The sequence below is a fragment of the Mustela putorius genome, unplaced genomic scaffold (assembly GCF_011764305.1).
Source record: "Mustela putorius furo isolate JIRA1106 unplaced genomic scaffold, ASM1176430v1.1 tig00537248_pilon_pilon_pilon, whole genome shotgun sequence".
NCBI lineage: Eukaryota > Metazoa > Chordata > Mammalia > Carnivora > Mustelidae > Mustela > Mustela putorius.
Window position 1 is genome coordinate 12,689,719 of NW_025422387.1, and position 19,869 is coordinate 12,709,587.

At 45.1% G+C, this 19,869-nt stretch overlaps 1 protein-coding gene across 1 annotated transcript in view; it reads left to right on the plus strand.

Annotated features, from left to right (window-relative positions):
- The first annotated feature begins 12,054 nt into the window (after positions 1–12,054).
- Positions 12,055–19,869, plus strand: part of SRRM4 (serine/arginine repetitive matrix 4) — a 140,666-nt gene continuing 132,851 nt past the window's right edge. The window contains exon 1 of the mRNA XM_004753333.3: positions 12,055–12,880. Within this exon, the coding sequence (XP_004753390.1) occupies positions 12,750–12,880 (131 nt within the window). The 5' untranslated portion in view covers positions 12,055–12,749. The remainder of the gene's footprint in view (positions 12,881–19,869) is intronic.

The following is a 19,869-nucleotide window of genomic DNA, read 5'->3' on the forward strand; positions in this document are numbered from 1 at the left end:
TACCAACATTCCTAATGGCATTATTCACAGTAGCCAAAAGGTAGAAACAACCGAAGCATCCATGGACAGGTGAATGGATAAACAAAAGGTTGTAAATACATATAATGGAATATTGTTCTGTCTTAAAAAGATATGTATTCTGACACGTGCCACCAAATGGATGAACTGTAGAAATATTATGCTAAGTGAAATAAGCCTGGCAGAAAAAGAAATTGTGGATGATTCCGCTTATATGCGGTACTTAGAATAGGCCAGTTCATAGGGACAGAAAGGAGAAAATGAGTTATCCGGGGCTGGGGGGATGGGAGAGAGGGAGTTAGTGTTTAATGGGTACAGAGTTTCTATTTGGAATGATGAAAGCCTTCTGGAGCTGGCTATTGGTGATGGCTATACAACACTGGGAATGTACTTAATGCCGCGGAGTTGTTCACCTAAAAAAAAATGTACACCTAAAAAATGGTTAAAATGGAAAATTTTAGGTTATGTATATTTTATCATAATTTTATCATAATAAAAAAGTGCAAAAGAAAAAAAGTGGGGGAGAGGGATTGGACAGCTGGATCTAGAAGGTTAGTGACTCTGTGAACTTAACTTTGACTTTCCAGGCTGTTTTTCCCATTTATTTTAAATATAAACATTGAATCCACATCCCAACCTCTTTTTGGGGCTGGCCGTATGGTGTCCAGGGCGGTGTTCCAGGTACTTTATCCTGGTCTGATGTGGGTCTTTTCCACCAGTCTGTGGCAAAAGGAGTGAAAAACCACTATGCACAATATTGTGTGTTTTCCAGCCAGTGAGATGTATCAGCTCAGGAGTAAATTCTTTATTCTGAGATCTATTTCCTTTCTCCTAGACTTTGGGTATAAAGTATACTTCATTTTGTGAAATGATCATACTTATTTTCACCTGACCAAAAACATTGGCAGCCTCCTTTTCATTTATTTATATTTCAAAAGTTGTATGTGTTTGCAGAAACCCAACATTTTGGAATACTCACTTCTAACTTAGAAGACAGCAGCAGGCTTGGGGGGATGGACGGACAGAGGGACAGAAGGCTCAGGGCGCTTTGAGCAGTGGTTGAGGAGGGATACTCATCTGGGGTCTTAGCATTCATGAGGATCCCCTCCACCCCTCATCACTGCCTTCCTGTGCCCACCCATCATCTTCATTATTCCCCTTCTCTGCTTTTTTCCTAGCTCACTTAACTGGCCTGGGGTCCTTGCCTTCAACTGGCTTGTTTTGGCTTCTGACTTCATTCTCTGTTTTCTTTCTATGTTATCTTGCTTCTCTCTCCTCTTTCCCTTACTTACCCTCCTGAAAATCCAAAGCCCCGGCTTTCTTGAAGCTGTCCCAGGTAAACCCAGCTGATCAAGCGTTCCTTTCCTCTGAGCTCCCTCAGTGTCTCTATTTTGAAGACCACTGTGGGGATTTCATGGTGGGGGCTTCACACGTCTTTCGTTGCCTGAGAGTAGTTATTGAAAGCACTTGCTAGGTGCTGGGTGGGCAAGACGGAGGCAGGGTACACAGGAGTGAACAAGGCAGACTGGTTTCTCCTTTCTGCAACTGTGTTTTAGTAGGAGAAGACAGGGGAAGAATCACGTAATAAACAAGGTGATTGCCAGTGGAGATAAAAGCTGTAAGCAAATAAAACAAGCTGATTAGGGAAATGAGGAGAGGAGAACTGTTGACCATGTGGTCAGAGGAAACTAGCATTTGAACTGAGATCGGAATAAGGAGTTAGTTATTTTAAAAACCTAGGAGTAGAATGTTCTAGGCAAATGAAACAGCTTGGAGGTAGGAACCAGCTCAGTTCGGAGGAATGCTTATGAAGTTCAAAGTCACATCCTGCTCCTCTTAAGGTTCCTCAAAAGTTCCTTATTACCCTCGAGATAAAGCCCTGATGGTTTAAGGCACCTTGCAGCCTGGTCCCACTCTCTTCTCTAGCCACACTCGGATCACTCCTGCACAAAATCCCATTGTCAGCGTTTCTCAAATGTGAACTTGAGTCAGTCACTTGGAGGGCTTGTCAAAACCAGGCCCTCTGGAACCCACCTCTTAGAATGCGCATTTCCGTAAGTATGGGGTGGGGCCTGAGAATCTGCATTTCTGTCAAGTTCCCAGGAGGTGCTGAAGCCGCTGGTTTGCCCTTCACTTTGAGAACCACTGCAATCCTCTAAGCTCTGTCTGATTGCTGGGTTTTCCTCCAGAAGAGTTCTCTGCCTGGAGTGTTCTTTCCGTCTCTCTGCCTCCTTGGTCTGCATCTCAATTTTTGGTTCTCGTTTTTCCCAGATTGCATCAACACAGAGAAGAAGGCTTCTTCTCTGTGCACCTCTGAGTCTGGCCCATAATGTCACTGACCACACCAGAGTCACAGCAGTTTACTTGTCTCTCCCCTATGCTGGATGGGGAGCCTGTCAAAGGCAGAGATTTTCTTGTTGAAACCTCAGCATTTGGTACAGGTACAATCTCTGGCATGTAGCCTGTCCCCAGTAAATTTTATAAATGTGTCATAACAATGAGAAGGGTCACGTGACTTGAATCACTTTGCTAAGAGTCAGTCCCACTCTCCGTGGTTCGGGGCCAGAGCCCCATTAAATGGTCCCCCATTTAATATTAACCCTGGCTTCCTTCACCTCATGTGGAAACCCAAAGAACTGTCTTTCCAGGTCAATACCATCTCCTTTATTTCTAAGTTTCTGAAAGCAGGAAGTCTGGCTTTTGTTTCTGAATCCCCACCCCACTCCCAACTCTCAGGAGACCCTGTCCACCTCCAAAATCACTTGGCATGTGTCTGGTCAGCACTGTGTTCTTCGTGTTTCTTGAACACAGGTTCTCAAGATTCCTCTGGGCCTCTGACTCAGCAAGACACTAGCAAGCGGAGTGAGTAAGAGCAGGCCTGCCACTCAGCCAGAAAGCCAGTTCGACATTGACTACTGAAGTACTTTTATTCACCTCAGTAAATGGCTGCTTCTCAGATCCCTCTCCAGGGCGCACTGTCTGCAGGGGTCCTGGCCCCCAGAGCCATATCCTTGGTACCCAGACTGCCCTGTACCTAACATCCATCCAGTTAGTCAGCCCCACGCTGTCCCAGTAAAGAATATCACCTATGGTTAAGAGCACGGGCTTTGGGATTGGAAAAACCTGGATCTCCATCCCAGCCCTTCTCCTTACCATCACCTGTGCATCCTTGGGCGAGTTGCGTATCCTTCTGAGCCTTACTTTCTTCATACAAAAAAGATGGATTGCAATTATCTCTTCCCTCTTGGATTGCTATAAGGAGGGAATTAGATGGTGTGTTAATTAATTGATTGATTAATTAATTAATGCTCCACACACAGCAAGGCAGATAGTAATTGCTCAACAAATGCTAATTCTGCTATTATTAAAATTACTATTGGGCACCTGTCGGTTCTGTCGGTTACGCATCTGCCTTCAGCTCAGGTCATGATCTTGGGGGTCCTGAGATCGAGCCCCATGTCGGGCTCCCTGCTCCGCTGAGAACCTGCTTCTCCCTCTGCTTCTGCCACTTCCCCTGATGTGTGGTTTCTCTCTCTAATAAATAAATAAAATCTTTAAAAAATTATTGTTATGAGTAGTCTAAGCAAAGAAAAACATAAATAAAGAGACTATAGAAGCCCCCCTCCCACCTCTCCCCCAACGCAGGATGCTCGAGTCCAGGAGTTGCCACAGGATTCCAGTGGGAAATGTCTGTGCGTGCTGAAGCCCGAATGAGATGCAGTTAGGCGTGGGGGGGTCTGTGGCAAAACTGAAAGCATTTGCCTTTGACCTGTAGTTACTCCAGTTCTCTGTTTTTAACGTAACCTTGTGGGTATCAAATAAAACACATCCGGGGCGCCTGGGTGGCTCAGTGGGTTAAAGCCTCTGCCTTCGGCTCAGGTCATGATCTCAGGGTCCTGGGATCGAGTCCTGTATCGGGCTCTCTGCTCCGCAGGGAGCCTGCTTCCTTCTCTCTCTCTCTCTGCCTGCCTCTCTGCCTCCTTGCGATCTCTGTCTGTCAAATAAATAAACAAAATCTTTTAAAAAATAAAATAAAATAAAAATAAAACACATCCGTAGGCCCGGTTCATTCTGTAGTCTGCCAGTTTGAGACTTCTGAGGGAGGGCCCAACTGACAAACTTCACAGACGGGAAAGCTGAGACTGGAGTTCGGCGTAGAGATGCTTGGGTTGGGTGAGGACAGGAATCCTGGCCCTTCAAGCCCTCTGTGCCTTTCCCAACCTCATGCAAAGATACCCAAAGTAATACAGACGGGGCTGAGAGTGATAAGCCTGTTCCCAATTAATAAACCTAGGGAAATCTCCATAAAGTCTAGTGGGGAGGAATTTAAAAAAATAGCATTTATCACTTTTCTAAAAGCAAAATTCTAGGACACATCTATTGAAACAACCTCCTTCCCCCTCCCCCCACCCCACCCCAAAAAGAGTAAAGGGGAAAGTACCCTAGCCATTCTGAGTGTGCACTCTCAGACCAGTCCCTTTGCCTGGTACAGAGCCTGCTTCAGTGTCACTGCAAGAGAGAAATGTGAAAATGTTCATACAGTGCTTGTCCAGAGAGAAAAGATTAAATAGTCCAGAAGTTATTCTGGGCTTTTGGGTTGTCAGGAGCTTGTGTAGAATCCAGCCTGCCTGTAAGGCAAACTGAGTTTCCAGGAGGAAAATGATGCATTAAGAACTGTGGTCACATCACTACCCTGACTATCGATTTGTTTGGTAATTATTTTTGCAACATCCCATCCAGGGGCAAAATGGGAGGGAGGGTGCTGCCGCAGACAGGGATCCCCAGAGCTCCCGGCTGCAGAAGATGCCCAGCTTCAGCTCTGCCTCCAGATCTGCAGTGGACAAGGGCATGTGAACAGACTTGCCTTTCTCTTTCTTCTTCTTTCTTTTTTTTTTTTTTCTCTCCCCAAACCAAAGGTCAGTTGCCTTTGTCTTCTGCTTCAAAACATTCCAAGAGAGAATTCTGTATTCCTTTCAGCAGAAAAGAAGTAACAGACAAAACGAAATAAGCCACATTCAGAAGTTACAGCCTATCTTTAAAAGCAGAAGGCACTAGGAACAATATAACACACACACACACACACACACACACACACAAAGGTGAGCCATGGCAGATGGAAGACCGCTTTTAGATTTAGATGCCAGACTGGGTTCTCTTAGGCAAGTTCTCTTTCCAACCTCCTGTTTAGGAGAGCATGGATTTGTATGTCCATATACAATCTAAATATGACAGTCACTTAGTATAGTAGATGTGATGCCCACAGTGTGTACATGATAAGTACGTGTCACTTGTAAGTAAAAGAGCCGTCTGCACACCTCTGTACAAAAGGCTATTGAATCTGACGGTGACGGTGGCAGGGTTAGGCTACTGCACAGAGAAATAATACAGTGTGCCCTCAACATTAATAATTTAAATACAACGTTAGGATATTCTGTGGCATCTTTGCCTCACTTGTGCTCTTACAATTTGAACTTTTAAAAAATGAAAAGAATTTGAATGAGAAATATTATTTTAAGTGGAAGGATGAAGCATAAAATATTTTAAAATTATACACAGAGAGGGAGAAGAAGGGGGTAGACAGGACAGGGTGTCCAGACTTATCCGAATATACCTTTTTGGCACTTTCCACTTTAGAATCATGTAAATATTTGACATAACTTTTAAAAAAAAGTTATATTAAGAAGAAATCCCTACAAATCAAAAGTAAAATAAATAAAACTTAACGTGATCCTATTCCAGTTGGTTTTAATACATAGTAAGTTGAGGTTAAACGAATCTTAAACTGATTTCAATAATCCTATTATGGGTGGTAGTGTGAGTCTGGGTGTTCTGAAATAGGCATGTGTGGTATTGTAGGATAAAGGAAATGAGTAATTATGTTGGTGTTGCTAAACTTGGATTTTTGGCGTGTCAACAAGGAAATACAAATGTAAGATTTATGATTTATACGAAAAATCTTTAGCTCTTCTTTGAGCTAGAAATGTAGAAACTTGATTTTTTTTTGTTTTTTTGGTCTAAAAATAAAATTTCCTAGGTCTCTTTGCTAAAATGTCCTGGAAACCATGACTAACCCAGTAAGGATGAGTAACCCGGGCCCCCCATGCTGTTCAGAGAACTGGCTGATTCTAGCTCTGGACAGCTTAGTTTGGAACATCTTCGTGTATCAGAAAGTAACATAGCCATCAGAGGCTTCTAGGATCATAGCAAAGGACTTGGGAACCAATTGAATAGACTCTCCTGACTAAAGGTGGGACAATTAGAGTATTATTAAGGATACTAAAGGCAATTAATGGAAACATACTAAGTATATTTAAATCTGTAAATTCATCTTAAGGATTAAAAAAATCACTCAGTAATACCTCATAAGGATGTTAGTACACCAACCGATTATTTTTGTACCAGTAAATAAAGGGAAAGGATCAAGTACTTATTCTGCCTTTTCTATAAATGGTTCACTGAGTTGCTCAACAAGTTGATGAGGGGATACTTCTCCACAGAAATGTTATAGCTAATACGTGAGAAACAGAGGCTAAAATACCGCCATTTTGCAACCTCTAATAAATTAATAAATTAGGCAAAGAACTTCAGTGTCACTTAGCATGACGAGAAAAGAAAAAAAAATCACACAGTATTAACCTGGTGGAATTTCTTTTGAACATAAATCTGATTAAACTTTCAGGGCCTACCATCACCTTAACAGGAAATCAAGGGCACAGAGAAACATTATCAATGCTACAGGCATGCAATCAGGAAAATACAGATTAGGGGAAAGTTTGCTAGACAAAGAGCCAAGTGTCTTATCAAAAATAAAGAAGAAAGAATGATGGACTGTGAATCTTTGGTGTGTGGGGGGTGGATACTTAGGGAGGATGCCACAATGATTGGACTTAATTTGAATCTCAGTTCCAACAAACAAACCAATAAACAAACACTGAAAGACGATTGTGGGGAAATGGACATTGGCTTGATATTTGCAGATATTAAGAAATTATTGTTACTTTTGTCTAATATGATATTGCAGGTAAGCTTTTTAAAAAAGGCAGTTCCTATCTTCTGAAGATACATCTGTAGTATTTCCAACTGGAATAATATAGTGTCTTTGATTTGCTTCAAATTGCCTTAAAAGTGTGGAAAGTGGGTCAGAGTAAGATAAAAAAAATCAACTATGTATAGATAATCATTAAAATTAAAAAACAGATATAGGGGCTCATTATGCTAGCTCCTTTATTTTTGTATATGTTTGATGTTTTTTCATGAATGAAAAGTTTTTAGAAAAGTGACTCATCTCTTTACCTAACAAATTTACTTAAAGAGGATATTTTAGAAATGAAAAACCAGTATCACATGCCCACAGTGGAAAATAACTATAAAATAAATTTGATGAAAGCAAAGCTATTATTAAATTCTCATTGTCCAAGCTTCTGAATCCAAAGTCATTTTTTTCATTGTTGAAACTAAGTGCTAAGAGATGTTGTTCAAGACATTTCAAGAAAATCAAGGGTATGGAGGTTTACTTCTGGAAGCAACTTAATGGCTAGGAAGAAAATTGACTGAGAAAGGGAATACTTTCTCACTTATATGACCACACAATCCAGTGTTATTCAATGCTGTCTCTGTCTGGGTATCTTCTAAAAGTTTCTGGAAAGTACCACTAGCATTCCAAGGAACACCACTTTGAGAAAAAAATGGTATAATATCATTGGTTTTTAAAACTGGTCAGAATAATTACATAGAGCACACTCTTTGGACACTAACTATGTTCTCTGGTCTTTAACCTCTTCCTTGAGTCTACTCAGCTCTTTTTCAGTGTGACATCATTGCACATACCGAATCTTCTCACCAGTCTAAGACTCAGCTTCCAAATCTGCAAAATTCAGACAGTGGGGGTTCATTGCTCATAGAGTTGTTGCAAGGATTAAATGAGGTAATTGTATATCACAGGTTTAGCACAAGTGGTGACTATAATAACATTAGGTATAGTGACATATACATGATAAGCACAACTATTATTATTATTATCTGGGACAGCGGTGAATGAATGTATTTGTCTTGTAGACCCTTGGGAACTGTGCAGCCAGGGGAAAAAAGTATTCCTGGTTTATCTGTGTTAGTCCAGGGCCATTGGAAGCAGTGTATATCTGTGTACTAGAAGAGAAATGGACAGTTAACTGCAGAGGTGGGATTCAGTTAGACACGAGGTAGGACTTTCAAGGAGTAAGAATTAGTAAACCCCAGTAGGGCAATCATTTTTTCTTCCCCAAAAGTTTATATGAAGAAATACAGGACAAAGGACAGACGAATTGGTCTTATTGTCATATTCCGCAGTATCTTCCCAATTATTTAAATCATTCACTGCTTATGGGATGCCTGGAAATGGGTACAGACTGTCAAGTACCCTAACACCCTAATGTTGGTGCTGGTGGATAATGATCAGTTTCTGTACTCAGAGAAGTCATGAGCACAGAGAGTAAGGATTTTCCCCAAGGTAACACAGTAACCTCAGTGAGGTAGAATTTGAACTGCTTTAGGATTAGGGGTAACTATGCCTCTGAGCTGGAGGTCTGCCTCCTTGGATCACTAGGAGGAAAAATACATAAGAGTCTCTTTAGCTCACAATCTGAATGCCTGGATTTGCAACTCCTAGAATCGCTGCTCCTTGGTCTCCCTCCTTCTAATGAAAGAACAATACCAATCAAGCACAAGAAGCCTCCTCTGGACCTGGATGGCAGATTGATTTTATCTGGAATGCCATCTTCAGACAATTAGGGGCAGCTCTTTAAGAATGTGTTGAGAAGGATTCTGAGGTCTTGTCCCAGCTAGAGTGCTGTGATGGACTGGTGGACGGTTGCTGATGGATAGTGGCCACCAGCAGACCACAGAGGACAGCAACAATTGCGTGACATATTTGTATTCATAACCAGCATATGGATAGGTTGCAATTTATGAGGTGGACTGTTTGCACCTGGGAAAATGGGGCAATTCCCTGAGGGAATGAGAACAAGATGGTTATATTTTGACCAACTGATAGAACAAGGGCTCCTGTCATATTGGAAAAGCCAGACCTGCAACCCAAGTCACATGCAACACAATTGCTCTTTCTCTCTGCTATGCTGGTGGCAAATGTCACTAACCCATCGTAGCAGTCTTTCTGGGACAGGACTTCATAATCTTTCTCAACACATTCTTTAGGTAGCCACTACTGATTGGTTGGCGTTGGCATCCCAGACTTGATAAGGTGAAAAGGAGACAGGTGTTAGGCAGTGGGGCCCCAGAAGGTGAATTAGACTGTGCGCTCCTTCAGGGAATGGTCCATGCCTTGTTTGTCATTGAACACTTCATGCCCAGGATTGTTCCCAATCAAGTAGAGGGATTGATGAGTGATTATTGAACCAAATAAGGACTGAAGATGCCAACAGCTGTTGATTCCAACAGCAGCAGCAATAATACTACCATTTAATGGGCATTTGCTATGAACCGGACACCATGCTAAATCCTTTATAGGGAATATTTTATCTGATCCTCACCACCACCATAGGAAATGTGCATTAATATCGCCATTTCTTTTTTTTTTAAACCTTATTTATTAGACAGAGAGAGATCACAAGTAGGCAGAGAGAAAGGGGGAAGCAGGCTCCCCGCTGAGCAGAGAGCCCGACATGTGGCTCGATCCCAGGACCCATGATCCCAGCCGAAGGCAGAGGCTCAACCCACTGAGCCACCCAGGTGCCCCTAATATCTCCATTTCACAGATGGGGAAGCTGAGGCAGAGATTTGTAACTAGCCAAAGGCCATCCAGGACAAAAGTGGCAGAGCTGGGCTTCATACCCTAGTTCTGTCTGACTCTAGAGGCTCTGCTCTTAACAAAGTAAATGATAACGCCCTTTTTAAATTCATTTTTATTTTTTATTTTTTTAACTTCCTTTTTAAAGTAAACTATGTTCCAAACACCATTCTATGCCCCTAACATGCATCTAGTCCTTTAATCCTTACATTTAAACATGTGATATTTACTCTCTATAGAACCTTCATATTACTGTTATGGAAACTTAAGCACAGACATAATCTGTGCCATGATCATGTAGTTAGGAAAGGGCAGAGCCAGGATTTGAACCCCAGTAGCCTGGCTTTGATTCCTGGAATATCACCCAAGATTCCCCATTTAGAAGCCTCACCACCATGACTCTCTACATGGTTCATTGGTATCTGGTAGTTTTTACACAGTTCTACCTGGGAATGCCTGGTATCCCAAGGACCCCCTCCCCCAAGCAAAGACAGAAACCGTTTTTCGCAAACACCCTTTGATCCCTACAGAGTCACCTTGCATTAGTCACTTGGCCATCCCACACCTCACCTTCCTCAACTTTAAAAGGGAGTAGAAGCAGCTACCCACTCCTACCTCTTGCTAAGGTTCCAGGGTCAAAAGAGGCAATGTTATGCAAATGGAATTTTATCAACATTCTGGAAACTTAGAACAGGAACAGGCTGAGAGGTGTTGATTGATCTTGTGGGGGTAGGATCCCTGCTGTATCTCCCCTGCTAGTGACTCAGTTCAGACCCCAAATGTCATGCCTGAAGATGGTTTTAAATATCCCAGGCTACTTAAGGGGCCAGCTCTCAATGGCATTTAAGATGATAGTTTCCATGGGCAGCTGGGCCTGAGAGTGAAAGAGGGGGAATTTGGGCTGGAGGATAGGAGGCAGACAGGTAGAACTTACTCTTTACTTTCCTCCTCCTCCTCCTCCTCCTCCTCCTCCTCCTCCTCCGAGGCCCCAGCCCAACCCACCTCTGGGCTGCGGCAACCCACTTTAAGAAACCGGCAAATGCGTCTCTAGTTGTCGACCAGAAGGGGTCACTGCAGAGCGAGCAGCGCTCTCAGTCACTCTTCATAAGCGGGCACACAAATATCCAAATAAACACATCCAAAGCTACATCATTTCTAGATCCATACATCCATACTCTTGTTTCTCCAGGGTTCTTTCTTCCTTCTCCTCCCCCATCTTATCTGCCTTACTTCTCCCCCTTTCTCCCATGCCCCTCCTGTCCCTTTCAAAGAATTTCTGAAGTTCACCTTGGTACCCACGTCTCTTGGTCCCTGTCTCTATCAGCATCAGCAAGAAGCGTGGGTTTATTCTGGCTGTGGCCCAGACCTGATGCTAGGTGCTTGGGAGCCGTGAAGAGTTGGCAAGGCCTCCTTCCAGGAACTTGCAACCTGGGGAGTGGGAGTAGTAACTCTTTGGAGATTAAAGGACTCCAAGTGAGGGATGCAGGGAGGGGTCCTGCTACTGTCTCTTTTTCTTAATGAAAACCCTGGGGGTGAAACCAGAGAAAGTCTGCCCAGACTCTGTGCCTCAAAGGGTTTATTTGTAATTGTGAACTCTCACTTTCTGGGATTAGGATTGAATTGGTGGGGGTAGAAGATGGGGAGAGAGACCTTAAAGTATCTATCCACCTGTAATCCTGATCCCCCCTCCCCTTAAATCCCTCTCCCTAAGCTTTACTTTTCCAAAATTAGTCCCTTTTGGGGACTGAGACAAGCTATGTTAATTTCTTAACCACTTTTCTGTAGTTGTGGCTGCATTCCCTAGGAGTGCAGGGGCTGGCGTGGGATGGGGGGCACTCTTTCCTTTGGATGGGTTTGGCAGCGGGGACGTTGGGCTGGCTGGCTGTGAGGCACAAAAGAAATCTTCCTTATAGCGCCGCAGGCACAGATGTAACGCTGCGCCCCTCTGCGGGCGGGGACCCGGCTTGGCAGATGGCGAAAAGCCGAACTGGTGACGGATTGTCCATCAAATGGCACTTTCTGGGTAGTGGGAATCTTGTAGCACCCAGGCACAAAGAGGCATGCAAGAGACCCCCTTTGCTGCCTAGGCAGTCCCTCCCAGAAGTGAGGCGATCAGGTTGGCTTGGGTGGGTAGGTTAAGTTTTTTTTTTTTTTTTTTTTTTTTTTTTACTCCCCCCCCCCCCCCCAAGATCTGCTACAAGACTTGAGAAAGGAAGGGGCTGAGAAGGGAGGGGGCCAGGCCCAGAGAGCACGCAAGAAGAGATAGGGGAAGGGGTAGAGGCCTGCTGCCGCTGGGGAGGAGAGCAGGCTGGGAAGCAGGATCTCCTGCCGGTTTCAGTTCGGGGTGCCAGGATTGCTTCTCTGAGGGGTCAGCACTGCAACTCCGTCGCCTCGGGCCATGGTGACAGGCACATGCCCCGCCCTTTCTCCTCCCAAGACCTGCGGGCTTTTGTTATGCAGATGGCGGCAGGAGGCTGTGCTGGAGGAGGAGGGAGTTGGTGGGGAGGAGGAGAGACGGAGAGGGGGGAGGAAAGTGCAGCTCGCGCGACCAGCCTCCTCTTCCAACGTCACATTGTGCGAGAGACAAAACCCGGGCGCGCCTGAGCTCACACGCGCACGCACACACAGACGACCCCGTCGCCTCTTCTTTCCTGGCGCTGCCGAGAAAGCCAGCCCTCCCTTCCCTTCCTGGGGCGCGGAGGCTTCGCAAGCTCAGAGCTCAGCCCAGAGACAGCACAGAAGGCAAAGAAAGACGGTGGATCAGCCTTCTTCCTCCCCTGCCTGACCGGGCTGAGGCATCCCATCCCCCGCCCTGAACCCCCGATCTCTCCCACCCCACCCCTCTGGGTTTCACACGGACTGAACCCGGAGCCGGGTGTGCCCCCATTTGAAATCCGCGTTTCAGCACTTCGGACAGCGCCCGGGCGCCCCGGGTCCCTTTGGGTTGGCTATGGCGAGCGTTCAGCAAGGCGAGAAGCAGCTTTTCGAGAAGTTCTGGCGAGGAACCTTTAAAGCTGTGGCCACCCCGCGTCCCGAGAGCATCATTGTCGCCAGTATCACGGCCCGCAAGCCACTGCCAAGGTAATGACCTCCTTCTTAGCAGTTGAGACCCTGATGGTCCTTCTTTCCTGGCCTGTGTGCCCCAGAGTCCTGAGGGGTGGATGCAGGCTGCTGGGCCAGGGCGCCTGTCTTTTCCCCGTCACTACTCGGTGTCTCCCGCTGGAACATGGGAACTGATTGCCTGTGTGAGGTGGAAGCTGGTGAGAACGGACAGGGAGTCTTTAGGGGGAGCAACACTCAGTGGTCTGCTGACCTGGCAGCTGCTGTTCCGGAGGTTTTGCTTTCTTGGGGTGGGCGGTGTAGGTGAGATAGGACTTGACTAAGAAACTTTTCTTGGTATTAGAGTTCAGAGGACGGGGGACAAAGGAATGCTGGAATTGGGGTAGTTGTGGTGTTGTACAAGAAGAGAAGATGAGGGTTGAACCAGCTTAAGCAGTGTTCAGAGGTAAATGGCACATTTCTATACTCAGCTCAGAAACTAACGAGCTCTGAGCCTTTTGACAAAAGCCCATATGCTGTTCCCTCAAATACACCCTAAACAGCACCCTCCTCCACGCCTTTTTGGCTGCCACTGCTGCTGAATTCTCTCTCCTACAGCATCCAAAACCAGTACTCTGAGCTCAAGAGTCAGGGAGGAGGCTTCCAAGATCGTGAAGATGATCTTGGAAGTTTTGTTTGGTTTTTCAACAAGGATCTGATTGCTTTGAACTCAAGGATGAGAACAGACCCGTAGATGGTGAAAATAGTGGGATGCGGAGAATAAGGGAAGGAAAGAAAGAAAGGCAGAAAGGAGGAGAAGAGGAGGTGAGGTGGAATGGAGAGGAGGCTAGGGAGAGCATTCCAAGACAGAGAAAACCCAGTTCTTTTCATAAAGCGTTCAATTTAGAGGAGTTTGCAAATGAAAGGAAGAAGGCTGTGCCCTCTGTCAGGGAAGATCAAGGCAGTATGAAAACTCATCTTTCGCTGGTGTTGGATGAGTGGTTCAGTGGGAGAAAAAGAACGAAGTGGACCAGGGGAGACCACTTGGAGGATTTATTAATCCTGGCAGGCTCTATGAGAGAGTAGATTGAAAACATGTCTGTGAAAGTGCTTCATACAGAATGCCTGTTCTGGACCCACGGGATCTGAACTTTCCGGTGGTTGTGGGGTGGGTGGCAGTGAATCCTATCTACAGAATCAAACTCAGGCTGGAGAACTTTTCAGAGTCTGATAGGAGCGTAGCTCATACAGGTCTTTAGAGAGATGGGTAACCCATGTTGGGAATGGGTGTACTAGAAGCAGGATGTGGTAGGCTTCAAGCAGCAGCAGTAGCAGCCAGTATTTGCAGATGGGAGGGAGGGGACACCTTGTGACACAGGCTGGAGAAGGGGAACAAGAACACCAAATGCCGTGCAAGGCTGATGTTTCTCTGCTTGGAAAAAGGTTCTTTGAAGAGAGTTTTGACGTCAGCAGTTCTGTCTTCCTGGGTTTCAGCCATCCATTCCGCCTTTGGAGTGTACCTACTGTTGGCAAACCAGGTGCTGTGTAGGCCAAAGAATATGCCCTTGTAGTGGAAACTAAAGATAATTTCATTGAAAACTACCTGTGTGACATTTGGTCCAGGGTCTGCCATGTATTTCAGGGTTGCGGGAAGATGACAGCAGATTCCTGGTGGTATTTGAATACAGAAAACGCCTAAAGTCCACCTAACTTGGCATTTTCCCCTTTGCCTGTCTGTCCGTTACTGGCATGCCCTTTTCTTGGTCATATTCTCAATTATATGACTTGCCTGAAGTCTCCTAACCCTCATGCTTTCTGCAGCATGGTACAAATCTGAGCATAATGCATCTGAAACTCTTTAACAATAGCCAGCCCTCCTCCCCCAGGTGTCATTTCCCTCTAGGGGTCTTTTTACCCCTTATCCCCTTACCCCTGGAAACCACTGCTGGGGCGAAAGTCTGAGTCATAAGCCCCTAATTTATGTCATGCTGGAAGGATCTTCTTCGATACTTCTGTAACATGTGCAGACCCTCTGTAGAATAGATTCCAGTTTTATAGCTGTCATCCTGGTTTGGGGTGGGACGTGAGTGGGGAGCATTTGTATTCAAGTCTTCAGGGAAGGCTGGGTTTGAGTCAGCTTTCAACAGACTGTCTGTAAAACCCAAATCATCCCCAGCCCCATCCAAGCCAGCCACATCCAGCGAGGTCAGTTCCTGCATCCTTTCTAATGTAGTAGGCTTACTTAACAGTGAAAGTACCATGTTGTCAAGGCTGAGTTCTCAGGAAGGAAAGGGACAGAGACGCTGGCATAGTATCAGCTGAGCCCCAGTGGCTTCCTCTAGAGGCAGTCTAGGTACTTGGTCTCCTCAGAAATGTCATTTCGTTTCATGAGTCAAGACCAGCACATAGTCAGCAGATCTGTAGGGAGATGGGGGAGGGATTGGACGAAACACCATCCAGTTCTGTTGGTTAAACACTTAATACGTGTTTCTAGATGAGGGTTATCCCTCCTCTGAATGAACTTCCCTAGGATATTTTAAGTCTATCTCAGAAGATAATTTAGTACCAGGATAGAAGCTTATATTCAATTGGTTGATTTCATAGCACTATGCATATATCATACAGTCACACTCCAAGCAAAACCTCCCCTCACCCCCCCCACCTTCCTCTCCCCATCCATGAGGCATCCTTGATGAGGCAGTAGCTTTATGTGTATCAAATTGCAAGCAGATGTCTGACTCAAATGTCAGATCGGTATAGCAGAGTGGGAGGCAGTATATCATAGTGGTTAAGAGCTCAGACTTGAGTTTCAGACAAACCTGGATTCTTGTTGTGGCTCTAGCATTTAGCTGAGAGTCCTGAACAAGAAGCTTTACCTTGCTGAGCCTGTTTTTTATCAGCTTGAAATAGAAATAATAATAGTAGCCATCTCAGACCTTGAATTATGAGGACTGAGTCAGGTAAAACACTTCCCACAGTGTGTGGTCCAGAGTGATTCCTTAATAGACATCACTCCTGAAACAAACAGCTCAGTCGATAATGGCCAAAGGAAGTCAACGTTTCCTTCTAGTATTGTGTTCTTCATGCCCACCCATTTCTCCCCCAAATGATGCTGGCAGTAAACATCGTGGGATTTCAGCTAACAGGCCATGCGTTGAGATGGAATTAACACATAGGAGGTGGGGTGAGAGTGGTCCCATCATTCTCTTCCCTGAGGGAAGCTTAGGGAATTTCTGATCAGACTTTTTTAGTTAGGGGGTGGGCGAGGGCTGGTGAAGAATTCCCTGGGTTCAGGATGGATTGCTGTAGCATCCTCAGACTGCTTTCTTTTCATTTGTGTAGAGATGACCAGGTACTGCCAGTCCAGAGAAGACTCAAACTCCTTGAAAATTAGTTTGAATCCCTAGTTCCATCAAACTTAGAGTGACTGTATAATTCATTATTCATATTGAGAGTGAAAGTCTCGCTGTGAGTCGTTACTCCAGGATGGAAGATGTAACGAGCCTGTCCCAGGCCACCTGGGATATAGGGTGGCCAAAGTGAAGCCTCAGCCTAAAAGAACTGAAAGAGAGCATGAATCAGTAAGATAGTTGGAGAGTAAGAGACCCCGCTCTTGTCCGCACCCAAGAAGTACAGTCATTTTTCCTGGCTTTGATTAATTCTCTTTTTTTAATTGTTTGGTCCAGAAAAGTTTGTACGCAGAAAGTTTATGCTCAGAGTGAAGAACTTAAATGTCTGGGGCTAGACCCAACTGTAATAATCATATCACCAAATAGTAGCTAAGGACTTAATGAACATGTGAAAACCATTTGAAATTAGCATATCAATTGTTTGTGGATGCTGGAGTGTTTGTAAAGGGCTAGCAAGGCCACCCTCTTAAATAGAAGAAGCGATTCCCTTTACAATTCTTTTGGCAAGCTATTAATTTTCTTCGAAAAAACCTCTCTATGCAGAATAGTCCAGAAGCAGACTTCAGCCCAGGTCTGTCCAAAGGATCATAAATTCCAAACTATTGGAGATTTTACTGCATAAAGGGAAAGATGGCGAAATTGTTAGGCAGGAGAAATGCCTTTGAACCATTTAATTCCAGACTCCCCTTTGTGCCAAGAGATCGGTTAGCACATTTGTGCTGACTCTGTCCTCAGGAGCAGAGTGAGGGGCAGCTGGGAGGTGATTTCCTGACGGCCTGTGGTTAAAAACCAAGGTACTGAGGGTCATGGAGAAAGCTTGCCCCTGCGATGAATGATCGTTTTTCTCTGGAAAGGGAGTGTTATTGTTTGGGTCAAACCTTTCTCCTTCTGAAAGGTGAAATTTGCTGAATGGTGTATAGGGGTCAGTGGGGGGCATTATTTCTGACACGGCTGTTTTCACTTGGCAACCGTGCTGTCTTAGAGACTCGGGCTGCAGTAGACGCTGAATGAAACTTGGATGCATTAATTGAATGAGTGCACGCGGTCCAAATCCAGTGTCAGATTCGCTGTCTCCCAGTCCACTCCCATTCCTGACAGGCTGGGGATTCTTGATCAACGCCGCCTAAGAGACACACACTCTGCAGATAGATTTGACTCGCACTAGTGTCAGAATGAAGCTTTCGGGATATAGACGTCTGTCTGGCTGGGCGAGTAGACATGTCAGCTGGTGTGGGTACAGGAGGTTGGATGAAATGCCCCCTGGGAAGTGCTTTTCAGGGCTGTGTGAGCCTTGATGAACTCCATTCCCACTCCAGGCCACCAGAAAAAGATGGGGGGGGCACTCCTGAAAGCTTAACTCCTGTGATGAGGAAGGAAGCCTGGGTCATACGCTTCCTGCTCTTGTGAGCTCTTCAGGCATGCTGCCGGTGCACAATACATTTTTTAAAATATCCTTTCTTCTGGAGTGGCTGGATTTACCTTCCTGGGAGGTGGAAGGACTCGCGGGGGCTTAACAAAACCAGCGTTGTTAAATTGCTCATTTATAAGACTTTGAGGTATGAGGGAACACTTCTGAGGGGAGAAAGTGGAAAGGTGAAGAACTTGGGCTCTGAAGTCAAATCTGGGCTCAGATTTGATTGGTTAGACTGAAACTGGCTTCAGCTTTCCTACTTTGGACTCTGCCAGTCACTTCGCCCTCTCTGTCCTTCGGCTGACCCACCTGTGCGAGACTGAGCTCATGGGGTTGTGGTGAGCAGTAGACAAAGTAATTCGTGTTAAGTACACGGCACAGTGCCTGGCACAGACCAAGAGCTCCATCAGCAGTGCTCTTGTTACCATGGCAAGAGTTACCTAATGAGATGTCAGGAGGGAGTGCCACCCCCCTCCCCCACACCTGGGCTGGGTGGGTTGCCTGGCGGTGGCACCTGACCACCCCAGTGCTCTGTATTCATTTTTGAATATGGTTTTGGCATTCCCTAAAGAGCCACTAGAGATATGTAGAGCTATTAAAAAAAAAATCAAATCAAATCAGCTAATCAAAATACCTGTTTCCGTTTACTATTTGCTGATGCTTACTATTTGCAGATGCTATGTGATTTTTGGCAGGAACTTGACCTTCTCAATCTTGGTTTCCTCATCCATAAAATGGGGCTAATAATAGCAGCCCTCTCCAAGAGCTGTTGAGAATACTGAATGGGCTAATTTATGGAAAGTGCTGTTTGGCACAGAGGAAGGGCTATCATCATCAATGTGAACTCTTACTATTAATAATAAATTATTGTTTTTATTATTACTATGTGCCAGGCCCATCAAGGAGGAAAAGATGAATGAATCCAATCTCTCTCTGGGAGGGCCTCGGAATTCAGTGGCAAAGGTGGACACAGGCACCAGTAAGGAACAGCATGAGGCAGACTGTCCTAAGTACTGTAATATGGGTGGGAATATAAGAAAAGGGGATGTGGAAAACCAGAGGAGGGAGGCACCCTCCCTGAGGCGTGGCATCCCCTGCCTAGACTCACACAGTTATCCTTAGTGGTTTGATCTGTGGAATGGGAGTGATTCTTTTATTTCATCAATTTTACCTACAAATGCAAGGAATGATCAGCATGAATAAGGCCTTTGTTGCTAGTAGAGTCTCAAAAGATACCTTTTTTTTTTCTCTCCCCAGAAGAAAAAACAATTTGAACTTTCTAGAGAGGACATCATCCGCTGGGGGGCTCAGAGTTAAGTGCTAATGAAGGGGGATTGTGGAAAGAAACTGCCCTTATTGTATAAAATTTCCAACTCCTCTGTCATTGGCTCAAGGATGCAGAGTCTGGTGTGGACCATTAGGTTTCTTGTCCTTCATGGTCTAGCTCTGGCTAAAACAAAATCCAGTCTGCATTCCTTGAGCAGCCACCAATGGTAGGGGGATTGGAGTGAGCCCACGCGTTTCAAAGAGAAGATGAGCCACAGGGAATGAATCACAAAAGGGAAGAAGCCGCCTGTGGCTAAAAAATAAAATCGTCCTTTCATTCATGGAGAAATTTTATTGAGCTCCTACTCGATATAACAATGAACAACACCAAGCTGTCAGAGGGAGAAAGGTGATAAATGAAGAAACAAGGTAATAAATGAAGAAATCAAAGAAGGTCAGGTTATAATAAGTGTTATAAAGAAGAATAAAGGAGAGGAAAGGGATAGAGAGGGTAAGGCTGGTTGATTGGATGGGGTGGTCAGGGGGCTGCCTGGGTGAAAGGAGGGAGTCATAAGGATAACTGAGGGGAAAGGGTTTTTGAGACATAGGGAACAGTAAGTGCAAAGGCCCTGAGGTGGAAGCATGCTTGATGTATTTAAAGATAGCAAGGAAGTCAGTGTGGCTAGAGCAGAGTGAGTGAGGGGAAAACTAACAGAGGATGACTCCCTAGATGGAGGCAGGAAACATTTCAAGCAATTAATGTAGTAAGCCAGTTAAGCACTGACTTCCCAGGTCCTTGACTCCTAGGCTGGGAGCAGGGATAGGGGTCAGAGGGGGGCTCCTGTCCTCTTAGTCAGGGTCCTATTGGCTTCTGTTTCTATTGGCTCCTCTCCCTGACTCAAATGCAGCCAGGATGACTTTGAATAGCAGTGTTAGAAGCTTAG